The sequence below is a fragment of the Callorhinus ursinus genome, unplaced genomic scaffold (assembly GCF_003265705.2).
Source record: "Callorhinus ursinus isolate GAN/ISIS: 27379988/994484 unplaced genomic scaffold, GSC_fseal_2.0 scaffold3, whole genome shotgun sequence".
Lineage (NCBI taxonomy): Eukaryota > Metazoa > Chordata > Mammalia > Carnivora > Otariidae > Callorhinus > Callorhinus ursinus.
Window position 1 is genome coordinate 48017347 of NW_027397065.1, and position 21192 is coordinate 48038538.

Sequence of the window (21192 nt, forward strand, 5' to 3'; positions counted from 1 at the left end):
TCTAGCGGAAGGAAGCCCCTCGAAGGCTGATTTGTCATCACTCAGGGCACTTGAGTCCTCCCTTTCGCACAGCTGAGCAGGAGGCAAAGCAGAGTTCCCAACTGTCAGGAAGAATAAACGCGCTGGCAGTAGCCACAGATCTTCTAGGCAGATGGAGTGACATATGTGTATTTACATATATATTTCCTAATCAATAGGTTCCAGCGAAAACATGAACACTCAAGAACATGACTGGAATTTAAGGAACACTGAAGGAGTTTAATTCCTTAAAGAAAATTAGCACAATTGTTTCTTTAGCAGCAGATGACTTCAGGACAAAATGGTGCTATTGAATGATCAAACTTTCCTCCCTAAATATGTAAATCTCCTCTTCCAAATTCGGTACTTCTAGCATTTCTTCATTAAAAAAATGCGTTTCTGGGGTCAGCCAAAACAAGCTTTGAAGTCTTTTAACCAGATTTCTGACCCCTGCCTACTTCTCCCTCTCACCTCACCAGCCACACAGGCCTATTTCTTCTCTTTCCTCCAGCAGGCCAACCTTGTCCCCTAGGAGCTTTGTCTTTGCTTGTTCCTTTGCCTGGAGTACCTCTTCCCCTAAACTTTGAATGTCTGGGCCCTCATCAGTTAGGTCTCAGCCCAATGCCTTCTTTGGAGAGGGTTCTCTGACCCTGAGTAAAGATGCCACCCACCAGTCACTACCACTGCGGAGTCCTTGGCCCCTGGAAGCACCTGGCATATAGCAGGTGGTCAATCAACATCTGTTAATGAATAACTAGTTTAAGGTAAGACAATTATGTCCCAGCAGGATCCTAGAACTTATCTGTCTGCTATTTGAGCCATGTGTATTGGAGACAACATAAGTGATGGCTTCGAGATTTATTATTATTATTTGTCAGAGAGAGAGCGCACAAGCAGAGGGAGCAGCAGGCTCCCCGCTGAGCAAGGAGCCTGATGCTGGACTCAATCCCAGGACCCTGAGATCATGACCCGAGCTGAAGGCAGATGCTTCACCCACTGAGCCACCCAGGTGTCCCGGCTTCAAGATTTAGACTAAGATTTATTGTTTCTGATTCTTGCTTTGTCAGTGCATGTGAATATCTTCAAGGAACATGCAACTTTGTCCCCTATAGAGCCCTATTTTGCTCCTGTTAATTCATGTGAAGATGACCTTGTTGCACATTACCAGTTGCCTACAACTTCCACTCTATCCCTACTTCCTTCATAATAGAACGCTTTAAGGTAATGTGTCCAGTTAAAAAACACACACACTCCTCTTCCCAGGCTTTCTTACAGCGACAGCAGGTAGCCATGTAATCCAGCTCTGGCAATGGAGTGACACGAGTCAAGTGAGCCTTCAGGAAAGCTATCTTCTTGATTAAAAGGTAGACTCAGCTATGTGTCTTTGCCCTTTGACCTACTCTTGTCCCTGCCTGGAACGTAGCCATGATGCTGAAGGTGCAGTTGTCTCAAGTGGCAGGTGTTATCAGCGTTCCGCCCGTGACCCCCGACACTCACCATTCCTGTATTCAACACAGGCTTCCCTCCTGAAAGCTCCTGTGACTCAGAGAGCTTTGCCAGTTATAGAATCAGGCTAGCCTATGTGTGGCAGGTTGAAAGTGCTGGAGTTAGTGAACTTGGGGGCAGCCCTCAATCACGTGGGAGTCAGTGCATAAACATCTGAGCTCCTTGGCCTTCAGGTGAGACCTTTGAGGCATGAGCTACGTATACTGGGAGCAGACAGAGCTCCCTGAGGTCCCCAGTGGGACTGAACAGCAGTTGCCCAAAGCAGTAAGCCCTTCATTAATGCGCCCTGGCTTTGGCTTCCTTTTCCCTGTCTCACTTCCCTACTCGCCTATCTTCTTGGGATCACCTTTCAAATAAACTACTTACCGATGAATCCTTGTCTCAGGCACTCCTGGAGGAACCCAATCTAGGACATTTTGTGACCATGTGGATGAAAGCCACATCCTATGGGTGGAGAGGAATCTAGAAGCAGCCTGAGTTCTTGATGCTGGACTTGAGCCCTGCACCAGCCTGGGACTGGCTTCCTTTGGACTTCTTGTTATTTGAGAAAAATAAAGGTCTTATTTGGGTAAGCCACCACAACTGGTTTTCTATGGCATGCAGCCAAGTGCAACTGTGGTATTTAGGTGATTAGTTGTAGGGTTACCTGTTCCGTTTGCCTGTCTCTTGAGCTCCTGTGTTTTTCCATCATCACCCTTCACTCCCATGGGACTGCAGGCATTTGCTTGTACCACAGGTACCCCTCCCACATGCCAAATCTCATCAGACTTTATATACTAATTGTGTTTTCCAAAACATGTGCTAAATCCTCTTTAGGCCTTTGCCAGGAATGCTTTACCTCAGAAGTGAAAAAGTGCTGTACTTCGGTCTGCTAACTGCATCCTCATGGTAACTGTGGGCAAGACATCCATCTTAGTATGGCCCATAGTACCAAAAACATAGATGCTTATTAAATATTTGTAAAAGTAAAATGCGTAGCTATGTAAGAATCCAAGTTGAATCAAATTTACTCCTGTTTAAAATCGTTGACATCAAATTCCATCACACATAAAAATGAATATATACTCAATAAAAGATTTCAGACAAATGAAATATAGTCAATTGAACATTTAATAAATATATTCAAGCATCACTTTTTTTTAAAAAGGACAAAATCATAATGTAAGTATTCATTAAAATGGTGACCATTTAAACATCATCTGAATCATACCAAATAATACTCACTTTTATGAAATGTGTTGAGAACCTAGGGGTTTATGTATAAAGCTGAGCATTTTCCAAATTCCCTGCGTAGATGAGACAAGATTGTGTTCTCTTACTGGTGACTCAGGAGCTAGGGTCTACTTGTGTTCTAAGTGCTGGTGTGCGGAGACAAGGCTGGCACCCACGGCCGGCTGTGCTCTGGGCACTCTGGGACCTGCGAGACAGAGTCTGATCAAGGGTGAAACTACGTGCAGGGTGTGGAGAGGAATGCACCAAGGGCTTCACTGAGGCTGGTGGACCAAACAGAAAGCAGCGTGCTTTGACTTCAAAATGCATGTTAAGTGAGGCAAAGAAGCCAAGAACCTTCTCACAACTGTTTCAGATCAGCAACTCCTAAGGTATTTATATCAAGGTAGTTGGGAGAACTACAAATGCTCACTGGTCCTGAATCAAAAATTTAACTATCAGAACAGATGCGACTTTGAGGATAGGCTTATCAAACTACCTAAAACTCAAGTCGGGTATCAGTTCAAAAGATGCCTCTCCTGGTTTCAGCTGGCAAGGAATCTATAAAATGTTTACATCTATTTTTGGTAAATTTATTTCACAAAGCCACCATTTCATTTCATAAGGACAATAAGGTTCATTAGGTCACAATACAAAATTTATAAATGAGATGACAGGACTTCTTAAACACATTTGCTGAGTAAAGGCATTTTTACTAACTATAAAATCCAGTGAAACTTTAAAAGATTAAATACACCACAGTTATTGTCAAAAGACTGTTTGACTGTAGTTTAAGTTCAAAAGGTTAAGGATTTTACAAAAACATGAGACTATTAATTATATATGAAGAGTATTTGGTTAGATACAGAAAATAATAATGTGTGGTTTTCTTCCTCTAGGAAACTAGCTTTAGAAAATAACACCAACTCCAATTAAATTTTGACTATGTAATTCTTTAATCACTGGCACCATAATCTGGAATCTTCAAAGTAATCCAGCTATTTGGGCTGCCAAATTAAGTCACCATTATGTTTCTAAAGGTGACACACTAGAGTAGCCTACAGTTATACAGTATTGTGTAAACTTACTGTATTTGTTCCAAAGTCCCATTTCTCAGGACTCTGACCGTTAAATAGGTCTACCTTAAGGTTCCAAACACTCATGTCCATCGTGAGAACATGCGGGATAAATCCATTTTCTCTAGTGTGAGAAGCTACGTTATTCTAAGAAATGACCCTAAACTCACTACACTGGGACCGGGTTGGAGGTACTACCTAAAGATCTGAGGGATGGTCAGGAAACGGACCTCAGACAAGGGATTTTTAGCATTTTTAATTTTTCAAGAGAAACAGCCTGGGAAGGGAAAAAGTGTTCTATAATCTAGGGTATGGTGAAGAGAGCAAGAGCCCTTGCTCTCATAGCCAACTGTATGAAAACATTATTCCTTAAAGCCATGCAGGTCCATGAGCCGAGGCAAGCTTTGGTTAAATGATGGGTAGCTTTTGTTTGGCTCTGGAGGTTGCCATGGAAACAGCCTGAGAGACAGAAAAGGCAGCATTATCCTCTTTATCCATAAAGCCATCTGATAAGAGTGCACACCGATTCATTCATGCGATCCAGAAGAGACGTATTACTTGTGGTGAGTCTGGACAAAGGGAGGTGTGAGCTCTATCTGGTTATGCGCTCCATTTTCTTGCCTTTCTCCATTTGAAACCTTAAATTAAAATCCTGGTAAAGCCCCTTCTGAACATTTCCCTCAGGAGCCTCTAGTTCAAGTAATGCTTCAATAATCAGAAGCCAAATGAAGAAACATGAAGCACCAAATGGAGATCAACTGCCAAGTTCTTAAAAATCGTATGACACCAAGCTTCTGGTAGCTGAAGAAATTATTCTGAAGAGTATTTACAATTCTGTATCAGGCCTCAGCCAGGCAAGAAATACTGTCTCAAGTGTTCATTGTACACAGCTGAATCAGGTGGCATCATCCATAATTTCTCTCCCTCTTTGTCTCTATATCATTTGTGTGTATAAGTATCTACGTACTGGTACCTGTCTCTGTGCCTATGTATTTAATATATTCGTATATACCACACACCATTATCTAATCTTATTTCAGGTTAGTGCTTCTAAGGAAGACCACAAAAGCAGCCCTAGCTCAGCATTCTATATCTGAAGTACACAAAAATAAAAACCTCAACAACAAAATATAAACAAAATAAACCAGATAAGGAGGCATGCAGCCTTTAGCACCATATTAACAACCAAGGAGGGCAAGAGTGTTGATAGAAATCTAAAGACGAACCCAGCTCTGAGTTTCCCCCTGGAACGGGATCCCAAACACAGAACCCTCTTACAGAGTCCAGTACTTTCAAAAAGGGAAAGCCTGAGAAATTCTATTAACAGAAATGTCAAAAATCCATGATTTGCCAGAGAGAGATGATTTGACATTGTTTCTTATTCTAGAAGCACCTTCAGTGTCTTCAATAATGTCTTCAACATTATTCCTTAAGAACAAATTGCTCACTTTTGGAGATCAGTTGGGAAATCACTGCCAAGCTCAATGAACTAAATGATACTCCAGTAAGTTAAAAAGACATGATCTATCCCCCAAAAGGACCAATTTACTCACGGAAAGTATTTTATTAATGAGCAGTTAGCTCCCTGATATCTGTATAACAATACAGACATTGGCTACACCAAAGAGACCCAACCTAGCACATATAATTGCACGTTCCACATGGCAAAACATCTGAGAAACACCCAAACCTCTATGCACTATGGCATTAGTATGGGAATCTAAATCACAAAATAAAGTTTCAGCTTTATCCTTTCCATGAAAAGGGACTTAAAAGTCTAGGGAAGGGTTTACTTCAAGATGTGCTAATGATTCTGGTGGTTTAAAGGGGACAGGTAAGTTACAGGGCTAGAAATGACTTTAGATATCATCTAATGCAAATCCCCCATTTTACTGGTGGGAAAACTGAGGCCTCAGGGTGTCAGTCCTAACCATTGGAAGAACCACGACCAGAAGAGAAGCCATGGAACTCTAAGTGTGGTACTTTGTCCATTATGCTTACCTCTCAAACTCCTTTAAATCTTAATAGGTGTCATTTAATCAAGCTGAGAAATATCAGGTATGAAAAACACTGAATTTTTACAAAGATTTTGGCAATAATTCACATTCTGATGTGCTTAATATTAACAAGGGGGAAACCCCCAGTTATCTTTTGGTAAAAATGTTATTTCCTGCATGAAACAGGTTCCTTTTGTGAGAGCTTTTTTTTTTTTTTTTTTTTTTTTAAGGTACCGGCATAGCTCACAACTGACGGCTTTCCAATGTCCCATCTTTGGAGTAAGAGTTTGATTCGGCAGATCCAATATCATCAGGTGGGCTAAAATGACTGCTGTCTTGAGAATCTGTATCAATACTTTTGGTTTCTGACTGAAGGTGGACAGAAACCTGAACTGCTATCTCCTGGCCTTGTTCATTCAGAGAACCATCATCCGAATCTCCTCCCGGTGAATTACTCCGGCCCATCTCTGGGTTAATGACATAGATGCCACCTTGACCATTCAGGGCTGGTCTCTCTTTAATTCTTTCTCCCATGTCATCAGGGTCGTCCACTCGCACAGCCTCAAACATCTCCTCAACAAAGGCTCGACAGTTTAGAATAAGGGGCGGAAGAGGGACACTTCTCGCCAATTCTTCAATATAACGAGCAAACTCCATGGTCTTAAATTGTGTGACTTTGGCCAGCTCCAGAGTCTTGGCTGAGGTGATGATGGGGATGCGCTTTGCAATCTCAAAGGCCTTTTGAAGTTTCTCAGCCCCTTCAGTTCTGAAGAATTCATTGATAGCCTTCTCAGTCTTACGAAGATGGCTGCTCATCATGCACAGCCGTGTGACATTCAAGATGAGGGTGATTGTAAAGGCAATCAGGCAAACAATCATGTAGTAGACACTCATGTCTCCTGAGGTGAAGATAACACGCAGGGTGACAGAGTAGGAGGCATGAACTGGAGAGCTGACGAAACATGTATAGAGCCCTCGGTCATCAAAGACTACACTGGTGATATTCAGGAAGTTATCAGAAACCAACCATTTTCCACCTGATAACCCAACAGAAATAAAAAAATAGAGCATAAAGAATATTATTACTGAAAAAGCCAACTGTCTTACCATAAATATGCCACCTCTTCATGATGGAGTGCTTTACCTCATCTCTTAGGTTCTGCTACTTGTTTAAATCATGTAAGAAAGGACTTTTATGTCCAGAGTAGGAATTTAAACAGCCTGGAAGTTAAAAAGGGAATCAAGATCTTTCTTCCTGACGTGAATGATTACCATAGCTACATTTCGAGGCTAGATATAACAAGCCTTTCAGGGAGATAGGTATGACTATATAATGCTAAATGACCAATCTTAAAAAAGAAAAAAAAGAAGTGTGTTTGTGTGTGTGTACACCACAATCTCTAACCTATACATTTTCATACACTAGAAGGAAATGCCTCAGAAATACCAAACAATGGTTATTTCTGGGGTAATGTGTTGAGTGATTTACATTTTCTTCTTTTTATATAACTGTATTTATTTACTTTTGATAACAAGAGACAAGTTAAAAAAAAACAAACAACCCACCCCACCAATTTAGTGCATTGTTCAACTACTAACTGGTTAATCTGGCATGGCTTGCACACTTAATTTGTTTTGTTAGAAAAGGTTTATTGATGATATCCCGATTTTCTGGCAAGAGTAACTGAAGCACAAGCCAAAAGATATGTGTCACAAGTCAGGGTAAACAAACTGCTTGGTAAAGAGAATAAAGTTGCCCTTAAGATGCCTAAAGGATCTTTGGGTTCTGTTTTAAACCTAAGCCATGCTGCCTGTCTTCCATATACGAAGGTATCTTCATTCAGGGAACACGTACACAAAAGTATCTAAGAGTATGAAAAGAAAAGCCTATGGACTATCCACCTTGATTCAACACCCTTTAGTAACTTGGCTCTGCCCACACAATTCTGTTTGTGGTCAATTCTCAGTGTATCCTGTACTTTAACTACAAAAGCCATTCAAAGATGGGATGGACGGGCTAACCTGCGGTGTAGGTGTGAGTCCCAATGACTAGAGGCACTGTCCTGGAGGAGGCTGGGGTACTGCTTCTTAAGCACCACCTGAGTGCCTTATCTTAAGATCTTGAAGTTAAGAGATCTTCAAGGTCTCTTTCATCCCTGAGATTCTATAGTTCTGGATTATCTTAGTGGTACTCAATTAGTAAGCACTCTGGATTATGCCCATTTTATCGTCATCAAAATTTAAATGCTACAGTTATTTTTAAAAGACATCACTTCACCAATGTAAAAAAAAAAAGAGGAAAATATATAGCTATGGAATATATTCATTATTCCACAAGCTTCTGTTCTATGAATCTGGAGCTATGAAAAGGCTATCCTATGAATCCAAAGTATGGTGAAGTACATACACTCCATTCATCAACCACTGTACTACGACCACAATGTAAACTCTCTAGCTTACTTGCTGATAATAGCTCAAGATTTATGAACCTTACGCTAAACTGACAGGCTCTTTAAACTCCTCTCACTGGAGATTCATAAAATTTAATACAATTTTCCAGAGCCGCTACTGAAAGCATCAATGATAGATGTTAGTGGTTTTTCAAAGTGAAAGCAAAAAGGAAAATGAAACTGCCATCCCACTTGGTTGGTCCCATCCTAACCTAAGCTTTGTTGATGCGGTCAGTCTGTACGATCACACCGACTGAATAATTCAGCTCTCAGATGTGTCCGGTTAGGATCCTAGAGCCCAAAGGAAATAGGAATCTAGATCACTGCATCCAAATGTGAAACCCTAAATCATGTTCAAAATATACATTCTGGGCACTACTCTAGAGATCCCGACTCAAAAGATCTACATTCTTAAGAAGATGATTAAAAATATTCTGTTCTTTCTAACAGTTTAAACTCTTCAATCTCCTGGTGGCCAGTTACTCAGTTTTACAAAGTTAGAATGTTTCACGTATACTTTAGAAGAAAACACCATCTGTCTCCTTTTCTGTTTTCCATTCTAATATGAATAACCAAATATCCTTTCTATTCCAAGAGGTTAGACTATCTTTCTAGCAAAAAAGACAAGAAGGGCCTTTTCTGAAAGTGTAGCTTATGAGTATCCCAGCATTTAATCTTTATCCCATTGATTTTTCATGGTGATTTCTTTTTGAGGTACTTTAATACAAGTAGTCTTCAAAAAGATCTTTCTGGCAGAATACTAGTTAGGGAAATAATATTCTGATTAAGATGTGTTCACAGGTTCACAAACAGCAAAATCAAATAAAAAACTGTCGAAAAGGGGATCTTGGTTGCATTATTATGTCTGGGTGATTTTTAAGACGGAGAGGCAAAGGTACAAGAGAAGCTCTCCTGTTTTCAAGTAAATTAAGGTGTAACACAGAAAAAAATTGAGCTGGAAGGGCTTATAGAGCTCTTTCTCAGTGCCCTTCTAATTCTCAGAGGGACTTAAAAGTTTTATGCACAGAGCTATAATCTTTTAAAAACCGTCCTGGATTTCCTCTAAAATTTTTAGTGACTCATTTCCAAACAAAATTTTTAAATTTAAGGGGTGCCTGGGTGGCTCAGTCATTGAGCGTCTGCCTTCGGCTCAGGTCATGATCCCAGGGTCCTGGGCTCGAGTCCCACATCAGGCTCCCTGCTCAGCGGGAAGCCTGCTTCTCCCTCTCCCACTCTCCCTGCTTGTGTTCCCTCTCTCGCTGTCTCTCTCTCTGTTAAAAAATAAATAAAAAAATCTTTAAAAAAATTTTTAAATTTATGACAAATTTACATATGTCTAGCCACAACCCTTCCTCCTGTATTTACAAAGGGCCATCACGCTGTATTATTCATATTATAGTCTAGGTGAACAGGGCTAGCTGTCTGCAGCAGCCCTGATGTCATCTACCTTCAGTGAAGAAGGAAACCAGCTCACCAACAGGAGAGACGATCGCTCCCTGTCATCATGTGAACATCTTTTAAATTTATAACTACTCTTTCTTTCTTTCTTTCTTCTGGTTAAGTAATTGTAACTATTTTGCTTTTTCTCATAGTTCTAACACTCCAGGCCTTTCAAAAGTTTTAAATATTCCCCCTGGCACCTGATCACTGAGATGGGATGGGATCTTCAAGATCACATGCATATGCCATCAAACCAAGGAGACAGAAGTAACAGGAAATGAGTGACCTTGATTAATTATACGCTGGTATAGTTACCTCTGCCTCTGCCATCCAGGTGCTGTCCTTTTGAGTTGTACCAATGGACATCTTCATAGTGGTCGACTGTGAGAAGACACTCGAGTGAAACACTAGTTCCCTCTTTGGCTATGATGACATCGTCCCCTGAGTGGGAACCTGAGAGCTCAAAGCTTGGAGGAAATGATGAATTGAAGGAACTACGATCTGTTCCCAGTGGGGCCATTTGGGTGAAGCCTACATCTTCCAAAACAAAAGCAGCTGGAACAGTAACACTCACCACTAAAGTGAACAGGCAACAATGTGGCTTCATGGAAAAACAGAAGGAAGTCTTGTTTAGATCTGGAGAACTCAGGAGCTTCTATGCTATAACAAGAGCACGGTGGGTAATTTATTGCTTGGTACTGGGAGTTTTCCAAAAAAGTGGGAGATTCAGGCGTATTTTGAAATCTTCAAGATTAAAAGATGTGTGTGGAGACCAACCTAAAAGAAAGCCAGATATAAAGTTTAACCAACAAAGACTCATAATGGGGTGAAACTCTTATGTTCTAGAAATGAACAGATGTGAAATTGATTAGAATAACTGGCGCTGACATCAGGGAGCAAAACAGAAAGGCCACCACCTAAAAATCTCACACAAAGACAGCAGAACGAGCACTGAATTAGGAAATGGCAGGCAGACCTAGATTCTGGTCCTGGCTGTGCTACTAACAAGCTGTAAGACCTTGGCAAGTAGCATCCTCCCTTGGCCATTTTTCTCATCTGTCAAATGAGAGACTAGATGAGATCTCTCTACAGAGTCTTCTAGTTCTGAAAGACTAGGATTCTATTTTACTCTGACAAATCTTATGCAACAGGGAGCCAGTGAAGGCTAAAATATTTAGCTTAATGATCTTTTATTTCAACCTGCACCTGTAAATCAACTGATACATCATGATCATAACCATGAAGCTCAAAATTTGAGCAATCCAAGTACATAATATATTAGCTTTAAATAATGCAGGGATACTTAAGGCAGTTTTCTGTTTGTTTTAATATCAGAAAGAAAACTGCATTACTACATACACATAAACAGTTACTGACTCCTGAGAAGTTAGAACCTCCCTCTTGGGCAAGAATGTTAGACAAAAGAATTTTCCTTTAACAGTTTTTTTAGTATCAAGAGACAAAATACAGTATATTTAACAATTCATGAAAATACCAAATTTTAGCTCAAAGTCTGCAAAACCAGCTCAGGGAGGAATTGACATCTTCAACGTCTAGTTAGTAGAAATGCAAATATAAACTACAGGGAAAGAGTGCTGGACAAATAAAATACCACGAACAAAGAACAAAATATCCCAGCCTAAGAGTGTATGTGATTATGATCATCTTCCTGGTAATTTGATTCCTCTTTTAAATCAATGACTCTCAAAGAAAAATTTCAACTTCCTTTTCTATAAAAGACAGGATGAAATGCCTTGCTTTATTTCCTATAAAGGCCCAAAATAATTAGTTTTGGAAATGACTCTCCTTTGTACTTAGGCGAAGGCTGCTTGATCACAGAACATAAAAAGCAATGGATCATTGTATTCAGTCATTAAACCCCTCAGAGTCTGAATCACAGTAAGCTGTATATGTCATTTAATTTTCATTAGCCCTTGAAAGGATGGTTGAAAGATAATAATTTTCTATATCTTGCTGTATCTTTAAAATATAAGAATGGACTATTTAGAGTAAAACAAAAGACTTCAGACTTTGTTATACATAGTAGATTGAACACGTGTTTATTTTTTTTTAAAGATTTTATTTATGTATTTGACATAGAGAGAGAGAGAGAGACAGAGTGAGCACAAGCAGGGGGAGTGGCAGGCAGAGGCAGAGGGAGAAGCAGGCTCCCCACAGAGAAGGGGGAGCCCGATGTGGGACTCGATCCCAGGACTCTGGGATCATAACCTGAGCCAAAGGCAGTCGCTTAACCAAATGAGCCACCCAGGAGCCCCACATGTGTTTATTTCTATTTCTTCCCCAAACCCAATTAAACTGACACTATAGGAAACAAAGAAATTGGGCATTGGAGGGGATTTCAAAAATGATCTAACTCATTCACTCTACAGTGACTTGCTCCTTTAAATTAAACTTTATGTTAGTAGGAGAATCCTGGTCTCTACTGGGCAAGAGTGGTGAGTGCAAACAATGGAAAGAACACTTAGTAAGTGACTGCCATAACCCAGGCACCATGCTTGGAGCTTGACATGTGTAAGCTCCCAAGTTCTTTTTCAGTACAATATATATAATTGGTGGACAAAACTTTTCTCCTTTATTCTAGACTACTGCTTCCCAATCGTGAGAGGAAATGACTGTGCTGAAAAAGTGCTCTAGGCCTTCCCTAGGATTTCGATAATGAGTTCCTGTGGCTTATCCAAGTCAGCATTTTCCCAATTTTACTCAATTCTTCTATTGGCATGAGTTTTTTTTTTTTTTTTTTTTTTTTGCTTTTTAAGTCAACTCATTTTACTTTCATACATTTATTTCAAAAGAAAAGTCTATATTACCTCTGTAAATAAAAGTAACTGTACACAGAAATACGATGAAAACAAAGCAGTTATTATTAACTGCTATTTGCTAAAGGCTCTGAGCTGGAGGCCCCTCTCTGTCAGGAAAACAAAAATAAAACAAATAAGTCACCCACAACTCTACTTTATTCTAATACCACCTCATTTCTTATCCTGCCATCATCTTTTTCTTCCCTACCTATTCCACCGAGTCAGAGCCACAATTTTATTATTTCATTTCATTCCATTTTAGAGAGAGCACACATGCAAGCAGGGGAGGGCAGAGGGACAGGGAGAGAGAATCTCAAGCAGGCTCCACATTCAGCCTGAAGCTGGGCTCAATCTCACGACCCTGAGATCATGACCTGAGCTGAAATCAAGACTTGGATGCTTAACTGACTGAGCCACCCAGGAACCCCAGAACCACAATTTTAGACTAGAGGTATACATTTTCATCTATTCACCTGTATCTGCTGAGCACTTTCTATGTGCCAACCTATTGTATAAGGACACCATCTCTGCCTTCATGGAGCTAAGTCTGGCAAAAGACACAGACACTAACTAAACATATGCAAAATATGGTAAATGCTGCCCAAGGTAAAGTACAGGATGCTATGGTAGTACCCAATGTGGGGAGCTAAATGTGTCACAGAGAGCCACCTTGAGAAAGTGAGGTGTGCAACAGTACTTGAGGGATAAATAGGAATTGAGAATGGAAGAGAAGTGTTGTAGTAAATGGACAGAGGAAAAAGTAGAGGGATCACTGGTTAGGAGGTGTTCAGGAAAAAGAGCTACAAGTTGTGGTAATGAGAAGAGGTGGCCAGAGTGCTGGGTCTGATTCCTGATTCTGGAGGGGAGCAGTCTGGGCCAACAGCACATCTGGAGGTGGACTTTGGGAACTGGAGTGGGAGGCCAAAGTGAGTGTAGGAGACAGTTGTCCAACAAGAAGAGGTCCAAGAATGTGGAGGGTCAAGAGTGGGATAGACCACCTGTAGGAAAGGGAATGTCCCCCTCAAGGCAGCTAGAGGAGACGACCCTGGAAATAGGAAAACAAAAACAAAAACAAAAAAAACCAGACTCTCCCTCCCTGAGATGCAGGAGCTTTCAAAGAATAAACAGCCTCCACATGAGAGGGTTGTGGGGCAAGCCGGGTCCTGGCAGTGTAGCTGCTGTGTGGAGTTGCTTCATGCAGCTTCCCTGAGTCTCCTCTCAAGTCCTGGCTCTCCCTCACATGTAGTCCAGAGTATATCTGGACGCAAGCTGGTTTTTCCCCGAACTCCTGTAGCCGTCACCATTACACTACTCACTGGCTCTGGTATGTGCCTCTCTGTACTGGTAGGCAGTCCACCCCTCTGACCTAGGAGTTCCTGAAGCACAGGGACTATATTTTTTGTTGCTATACTTCACAACTAGCCCATGTTCAATAAATATTTACTCATGGAAGTTAGTTTAAATTTGATAAAGCATGTGATATATCTTTGTAAACTGAGGAATGTTATGCAATAGGGACTGTAATTATTCGAACTGACATGCATTTACTAGCACTTATTATATTGAGACAGCCAGTGCTAAAGATCTCCAGAGAACTTAAGAGGCATAATGCCTAATGCAGTCCTTGAGTCAACCCCAACTCCCAAAATCTTCAATCACCATGTCCTAGAATATCACAGTGGGTATAAAAAGATTACCAAGCCCAGGCTGACTACTAATATCCAGACAGCTTGTTAAAAATACAGATTCCTGGGTCCCACCCCAGCCCTCGTGAAGAACCTCTGGACTTGGACTTTGGAATTTATGATATGTAATTAGCTCCCTGGATGATTCTGAGGCCGAGGGTCCGTGGATTGGCATCCAGAGACTATGACTATAGCTCCTCATTTCCTTTACACCAGCACTGCAGACTGTTTGAGCACTTCCAAGAAGAGAGAACTATCACTCACATTCCATTCGGACTTAGATACCCTGGATCAGCGGAACTGTAGGCCTCTGAGAAAGGTAGGGTAGCAGAGAGAGTTGGAGTACAGTCTCGGGAGTCAGACTTCCTGGATTTGAATTTTGATGGGACTCTAACGAGCCTTGCAACTTTTGTAAATGACTTAATCTCCCTGTGCCTCAGTCCCCTCATCTTTAGAATAGGGAAATTAACAGTTACTTGTTCTATAGGACTGTTGTGACGCTTGAAGGAAATTGTATAAAACACAGGGCCTGGCCGTAGTAACCACTGAATAACCTCTAGTTATTACTGCTGATTGTTCTTTTAGATACTGTGCTAAAATCTACATCTGATAATAAAACCATTATTTAAGATAAATGGAACACCTTTACTCAGAATACTATGCAACCATTTAAAAATCTTGGAGGGGAGAGGGGAAACACTATAATTTCAATCTGTAATTTTAAATTTCACATTTTCCTTTTGCTCATTGTCAATAAGTAATAATATGGATCAAACAGGCATTGTAAACTGAACTTGGGAGTCCAACCATGATATGTTACATTGTTCTAGTGCATTCTGAATTTGTGGTAAATAATCTTTGTTGTGATGTGCCTAGCTTACCTTTCCCTTTTTTGAGATCTGCCTCTATGTTCTGGGGCCCAAGATAGAAGTCAACCCTTTGCCCAACTAAACTAATCAGAAGCTTTGATCTTGGAATTTAGATTTGAGACATGGTGGGTTAGGGCCATTCGAGAAAGAGAAAGGGTTGAGGCAGTCAGGTTTGGGCCACATACAAAGAGAAGCAGAGAGACAGGAGCACAGGGATGGAGAAGAGAAAGAGAGTGGTGAAAAAGAAGAGAGGAGAGGGGAAAGTGGAGGGGGGAGTGGGAGGGGAGCAGAGGGGAAGAGAAAGAGGCTCACTCAAGTGTTGCTCTGGCTCCTGACAGAATTCTACTTCCTCCTTCCAGTATGACTTTTTCTTTTCAAAGAAATAAACATCTTTATACAATTTCATTCAAAATTAAAACCACAAAAATTAAGACTAAATGTAAAAACAAGAAAGGAAATGGAGAAATGGTTAGGTAGGAGTAAAAAGATTAAGTTCAGCAAAAGTGACTGAATTGTGGCTGTGGCTACCAGGCAATCCTCATCATGGATTTCCACTGCCTCTCCTCCTTAGGCACCAGAGTGTGGCGCACAAACTACTCACGTGGTCAAGATTTGTGGTTCCTATTCTGTACAGACACAACCATTTGCCTCTATTAGAAGTTTAGAGAAACCTACAAGACAGGGTTTAGAAAAATACTATGAACACTCTTAAACTGCTGCTGAGCCAGCTATTTCTTAATGCTGCAGTTGACATCTGAGGCTAAGAGGAAAGAGTTCAAAAAGGAAAATCAAAGTGCCACCTTCCTACAAACAGTTAAAAAGGGCTATGCTATGCTTGTGGGTGAAGTTACTTGGTAGAAAGTTTTATTACCTTTCTTTAGCCACCACAGAAAAGTGATGCTCAAATTTAATCCAGCTCCTTTTTCATCTTTTAGGTACAATAAAATATAAGCTCTTCTAGGATCATGAATAATCAGAAATGTAGATGATTTTACCCAACAGAACCATTCTAAATATTGGCTATATCATAAAAAAATAAAGAAAGAAACAAAGAACAAAGAAAAGCCCCTAAGCTGTCATCCCTAACAGATTGCCTTGCTGCTGTTCCTGCCAACTTCAGGGAGAAGAAATATTTCCATTCTGCTCCAATTCTCAACAGAAGTAAATAAGGAAGTAATGTGCTGATTTCCATTCTCATGGCTCAATATTAAGTTGGCTGAGGAAACTGCTGTTTGCAGAAATAGTCCTGGGATAACACAAAGTGGGGAAAAACACTGATGCCCAGATGGTATTGGTTTCAAGTATACTGGGATATTAATGCTTTATTCTCCATAATTAAATGTGGCCTAGGTTGTATTTACAGCTCATCTACTCTTCTCTGCCTGCACTGTTACACTTGGAAAATGGAGAAGATCCCCCATGCCAGGTACACAAATGGTCAAAGTGGCATTCCGAATTGGCAAGGGGGAGAAAAAGCAATGAAGAGCAGATTGTTCCTACTCCCCTATTCTTTGAAAAGAACAAACATAAAATTGTTCTGCTCATACTCAAGCATTATTATAGAGATCTGAACCATAAAAAGGTTAGTAATACTCCAACAGAAATCACCATTTTGAGGATCATTTTCTGAAAAGATCCTAATTAAAATAGCCCTTACGCTCCCAGTCATATCTTGGAGCCATCGCACACTTCATATCTGGCATTTGGGCACTCAGCTGAAACTTCAACATATTTTCTGGTGCACTGAAAAACACCTTCTTCTGTATTTACTGGAGCTTTGTTTTAAACTCAGGATTATTTCCTATAACTGTGGCTTATACCCTCTTGCCATAAGCATTTGCTGAAGCTACTGGATGCAAATGACAAAGAATACCTACTGGATGTAGCATGTAATGGGCCTAGATTTACGATCTCCTTACCCACTTTTTTTTCTCTGCAGTCTAAAAAATTAAACTCAGTATAACTAAAACAGAACTTCTCATTCTTACCCTCAGACCTATTTGTCAAGTATATACATATCTTGCATGATAGCCACAAAATATAATTCTTTCAGTTTTGCAAGATCAAAGTTACAAGATCATCATGGCTTCTTGTTTAGTAGCATGGACTGAAGTGCCTGATCCTATCCCTGCACGAAGCCATGGGATTGTGAGGCCTTAGTTTTCACATCTACTGAATAAGGTAATTAACAGTAACGACCTCATAGGGTAGTTATGAGCATTAGATGAACTAATGTGGGTATATTATAAATACATGCTGTTGTTATTATTATTCCACTTCCTAGATGTTTTTCAATTAAATCATACTGTGTCCCCACCCTAGGTCACAGTCCTTTTACCTTACCTGGGCACCATACTATTCTTCTAATCTCTAAATGGGTCTCATTAACTCCAACTATACCCCAAACACTGCTCTTCTCAGAACTAGTCCTAAACACAAATCCAAGAAAGTCATTATGATTTAAAAATCTATTGATTTTCCACCGCCTAAGAGATAAGCTTCAAATTTTGGTCAGGTATCCATAATTTTCAGAAAGATTCAGGTGGCAGAACAGAAACAGCCGGAGGAAGCCCAGTAGTATCTGTGTGCAGAATAATTGCTTGCTGAAGGAATGAATGGATCTAGAAGTTTGATCTTCAGTTACACCTCTGTCACCAATTAGCTATGATCTGTAGTGGTCTGTTTCCTCATCTGGAGGCTGACTATCGTTATCATTCCCTTCTTTGCTTAATTTGATAATCTTCCCAGCTTCCTGTCATGGCTCAAGGCCTTAACTACACTTGTTTCACTCTAATCTCTCCAAGTAACTTTTTACCTTAAAGTTCTGGTTTTAGTTGTCCCTTTTGCTTGAAACTTCCCGCTCCTCCCCACCAATATATCTTCCTGTAGAAATTCCACCCTCTCTATAGTATCCAACTCGAATTTCACCTTATTCAAGAAGTCCTCTCAACCTTTATCCTCTTCATTTTGGATGAATTTCTTTTGCTCTGTCAGTCGCCTAGCACACTGAGAGTACTCAATTGTAAGACTTAACAGTTTCCTTCTTCTATCAGTTATCTATTTGTCCAAAAGACTGTAAGCTACAGATCACAGTCTAAAAACTTTCTCAGTCTTTGGCATAGGACTGGATTCAACAATTTGAATTCAGATCCTCATCAACCTGGCCGTTAGAAAGGTACTTGCTACAAACTTCTTGCTGACTTTCCAGAGTCTCAGTCTCTGGAAAGTGTAATGGAGGTTTTTGAAGATATGGAAATTGAGCTTTTAAAATTTTAGTGGGGAAAACACTCTAGAGTGAATTTGATCTGTAACTGGTTTTCTCAAATTGCAATTTTTGAGAACTTATATCAAATTAATCTGTGGTGCTTGTTAAAGATGAGTATTTCTCAGCCCCACACAGACTTACTGAATTGGCATCTCTAAGGGCAAGGCCTGAGCATCTGCTTTTTAATGTGCGTATAGTTTTAATGACCTAAAAATTGAGCCCGTATTTCCTTTGGTTGTCATAACAATATTGCAATCCAGTGATTCTCGAAGTGTGGTATTGGGGCCTCTGGGGTCCCTGGGACTTTTTCAAAATGATTTTCATAATAATAATAGGATCTTATTTGCCTTTACATTCTCATTCTCACACAGTATGGTGCAATTTTCCAGATGTTACATGATGAGCGTTATCACCAGAGAATGAATGCAGGAGATATGAGAATCTAGCTATCTTCTATTAATCCAGATATTAAAAAGACTTGTAAAAATATTTTTTTTTTTTTTGAGAGGGAGGGGAGGGTGGGAAGAGAAAGAGAAAGAAAGAGTCGGGGGGAGGTCGGGGAAGGGCAGAGGGAGATGGAGAGAATCTTAAGCACACTCCACACCCAGTGCGGAGACCGACGTGGGGCTTGATTCATGACACTGAGATCATGACTTGAGCTGAAATCAAGAGTCAGACTCTTAACTGACTGTGCCACCCAGGCGCCCCAAACAATGCCATTCTTAAGTTTTTTGTTTTGTAAAATATTCGTCATAGAAATGCTACTTATGTTAACACATAATGAATTTATTATCTTAAATAAATTTTTGAAAGTTGTTTTGATACCTAAAATGGTAAACATTGATAGATATAAGTCACACACACAAACTCCTTGGTGTTCTCAGTAAGTTTTACAAGTGTAATGGGATCCTGAGACCAAAATGTTTGAAAACTGCTGCTATAATTATCAGCAGCATTTTAAATGTAAGATTAAGACACGGTTAAGTGATTTACCAGAGATCCCATAATTAAACCACAAATTCTATGCAATTTCCATCACCACAGAAAACCAGAGGAAATTACTTATTTTATACTTATACAGATTTTTTTGTTTTTAGAATAGGCATTTTTAACAAGCTACCAGGTGACAGTGATGCCCTTAAGTATGGAGAACCACTATAAAAAGCAAACTATCTGAAGGGTTTTAGGAAGTGACAATTATTATATATGGACATTGAGATGATAATTCTGAAGGCAACAGATGGGGTTGGAAGACCTCGGTTCTTAAAAGACCAAATCCCTACACCTCTCTGGGACTTAGTTTTTCACATCTGTACAATGAAGCTGTCTGTAATGCCTCTTTCTGGCTTTCAGCCTGGGTTTCATGCATTTTCACTGCTAAAAGACAATTGAAGAGATGCATTTTTCTAATGAAGGTCAATCTTAAAGTCATAAATCAGAGCACACCACTCTTCAGCATAGAAACCTTCAATGGTTTCCATTGCTCTCCAAATAAAAGTCCAACTCCTTGTCCTGACTCATAGACACAAGATTTGGCCCATTTAAGCCTCTGGCCTCATCTTCCTTCCTCTTTTTGCACCAGTAACAGTGGCCTTTTTTCTTTTCCTTGACCTTGCTAAGTTTGTTACCACTATAAGGCCTTTGCACTTGCTATTCCTCCCCCCTCGAATGCTCTCCTCAAGATCTTCATAAGGATTACTCCCTCACTTTGTTCAATTACATTATGCTGTTTAATTTTCTTTACAGTACGCACAACCATCTCCCCCACCCCCATTTCAGATAACACTGTTTGCTTGCTTACTTGTTTACAGTCGGCCTCGCCCCAGAATGTCAACTACTTGGGAGCAGGGCCAGTGTCAGCTTGTAACCCGTGTGTCCCAGGCTCCCAGGGTAGCGCCTGGCAGGTAGCTGACGCTCAGGAAACGGACGACGGCTGAAATGCAGCTCAGCCCTGGCCTTCAAAAAGGACCTGGGATATCCTAGCCCCCTTCACGTCGAAACCCGACCCATCGGCTCAAACCCATGTCTCAGCAGCCCCAGTACCTTTCCGCACGACCCCGACAGAACCCTCACTTACCAGACTGGTAGCTCAGCTTGCTCGGGCCCGAGCGGAAGCTTGACCCGGAAGTGCTCTCGGGCAGGCGGGACCGCCTCGCACGGAAGGAGTATTCCGGGCCAGTAGGCGTGGCTTCTCTGCGGCTGTGGCGGCGGTGAGGGTGGCGGTGGCGGTGGGCTTGGTTCGGGGCTTCCAGGGAGGAGGCCGGCGGGGTGCGGGGGCTCGGGACTCGGGGCCGGGTAGTCCAGGTGGCTGGGGAGTGGGAGGAGGTGGTCTGGGGCTGGGCTGCCGACACCTCCCGGCTGGACGCGCAGGCTGTAAAGCGCTTTGGTCATTGAAGCGCTACGTTTGTGTGAGGAACTCTCCTTATCAGCGTCGGAGAAGTTGGGGGCGCTTGTTGACCTCAGATGTCCCGTTTGGGACTGGTCTTGTATGTGGGAACAAGTGAGAGCGCCTGTTTGTCCGTCTAGAGAGAGCCAATGTCAGTAACGACAGTAATGACACAAACCATCTCCTCCGTCTTAATAGCAACTGTTATTTATGCGAGGCTATGTGCCAGTCTCTGTTCCAAGCCCCTCGCGTACCTCATGTGGTGGAATCCTTGTAGTAATCCTGCCAGGCAGGTGTTCTAGCCCCGTGTTACAGTTGAGGAAGCGGAGAGGCAGCTAGGTGAACTGACTTCCTAGCAGTTACCGCCCTCAGGAAAGTTGGAAGAAAGTCGAATTCCAGAGCCCGTGCTCTTAGCTGCTAAACTAGACCCCTTCCATTTTGGGAACTGTGTGGCTGGAAGTTCCCAAGGAAA

General features: G+C 41.1%; 2 protein-coding genes across 2 annotated transcripts in view; one reads left to right on the forward strand and one right to left on the reverse strand.

Annotated features, from left to right (window-relative positions):
* Nucleotides 1–2616: 2616 nt before the first annotated feature.
* MFAP3 (microfibril associated protein 3) lies at nucleotides 2617–20466 on the reverse strand. The gene is made up of 3 exons (XM_025867181.2): nucleotides 20412–20466; nucleotides 10012–10473; nucleotides 2617–6843 (listed from the first exon to the last, which is right to left on the reverse strand). Exons 2-3 carry the CDS (start codon nucleotides 10301–10303, stop codon nucleotides 6050–6052), a joined length of 1086 nt encoding a protein of 361 aa, XP_025722966.1. The 5' UTR covers nucleotides 10304–10473; nucleotides 20412–20466; the 3' UTR covers nucleotides 2617–6049.
* The window catches only part of FAM114A2 (family with sequence similarity 114 member A2), a 32713-nt gene continuing 31986 nt past the window's right edge, over nucleotides 20466–21192 (forward strand). Inside the window, exon 1 of the mRNA XM_025867182.1 lies at nucleotides 20466–20544. The gene's annotated coding sequence lies outside the window, so the exon portion shown is untranslated. The remainder of the gene's footprint in view (nucleotides 20545–21192) is intronic.

Coding starts and splice junctions, on each gene's coding strand:
- MFAP3 (XM_025867181.2), bottom strand. CDS start 10,303: ATGAAGCCACATTGTTGCCTGTTCACTTTAGTGGTGAGTGTTACTGTT. Junction 6,844..10,011: donor CCTGGATGGCAGAGGCAGAG/GTAACTATACCA, acceptor TTGGGTTATCAG/GTGGAAAATGGTTGGTTTCT.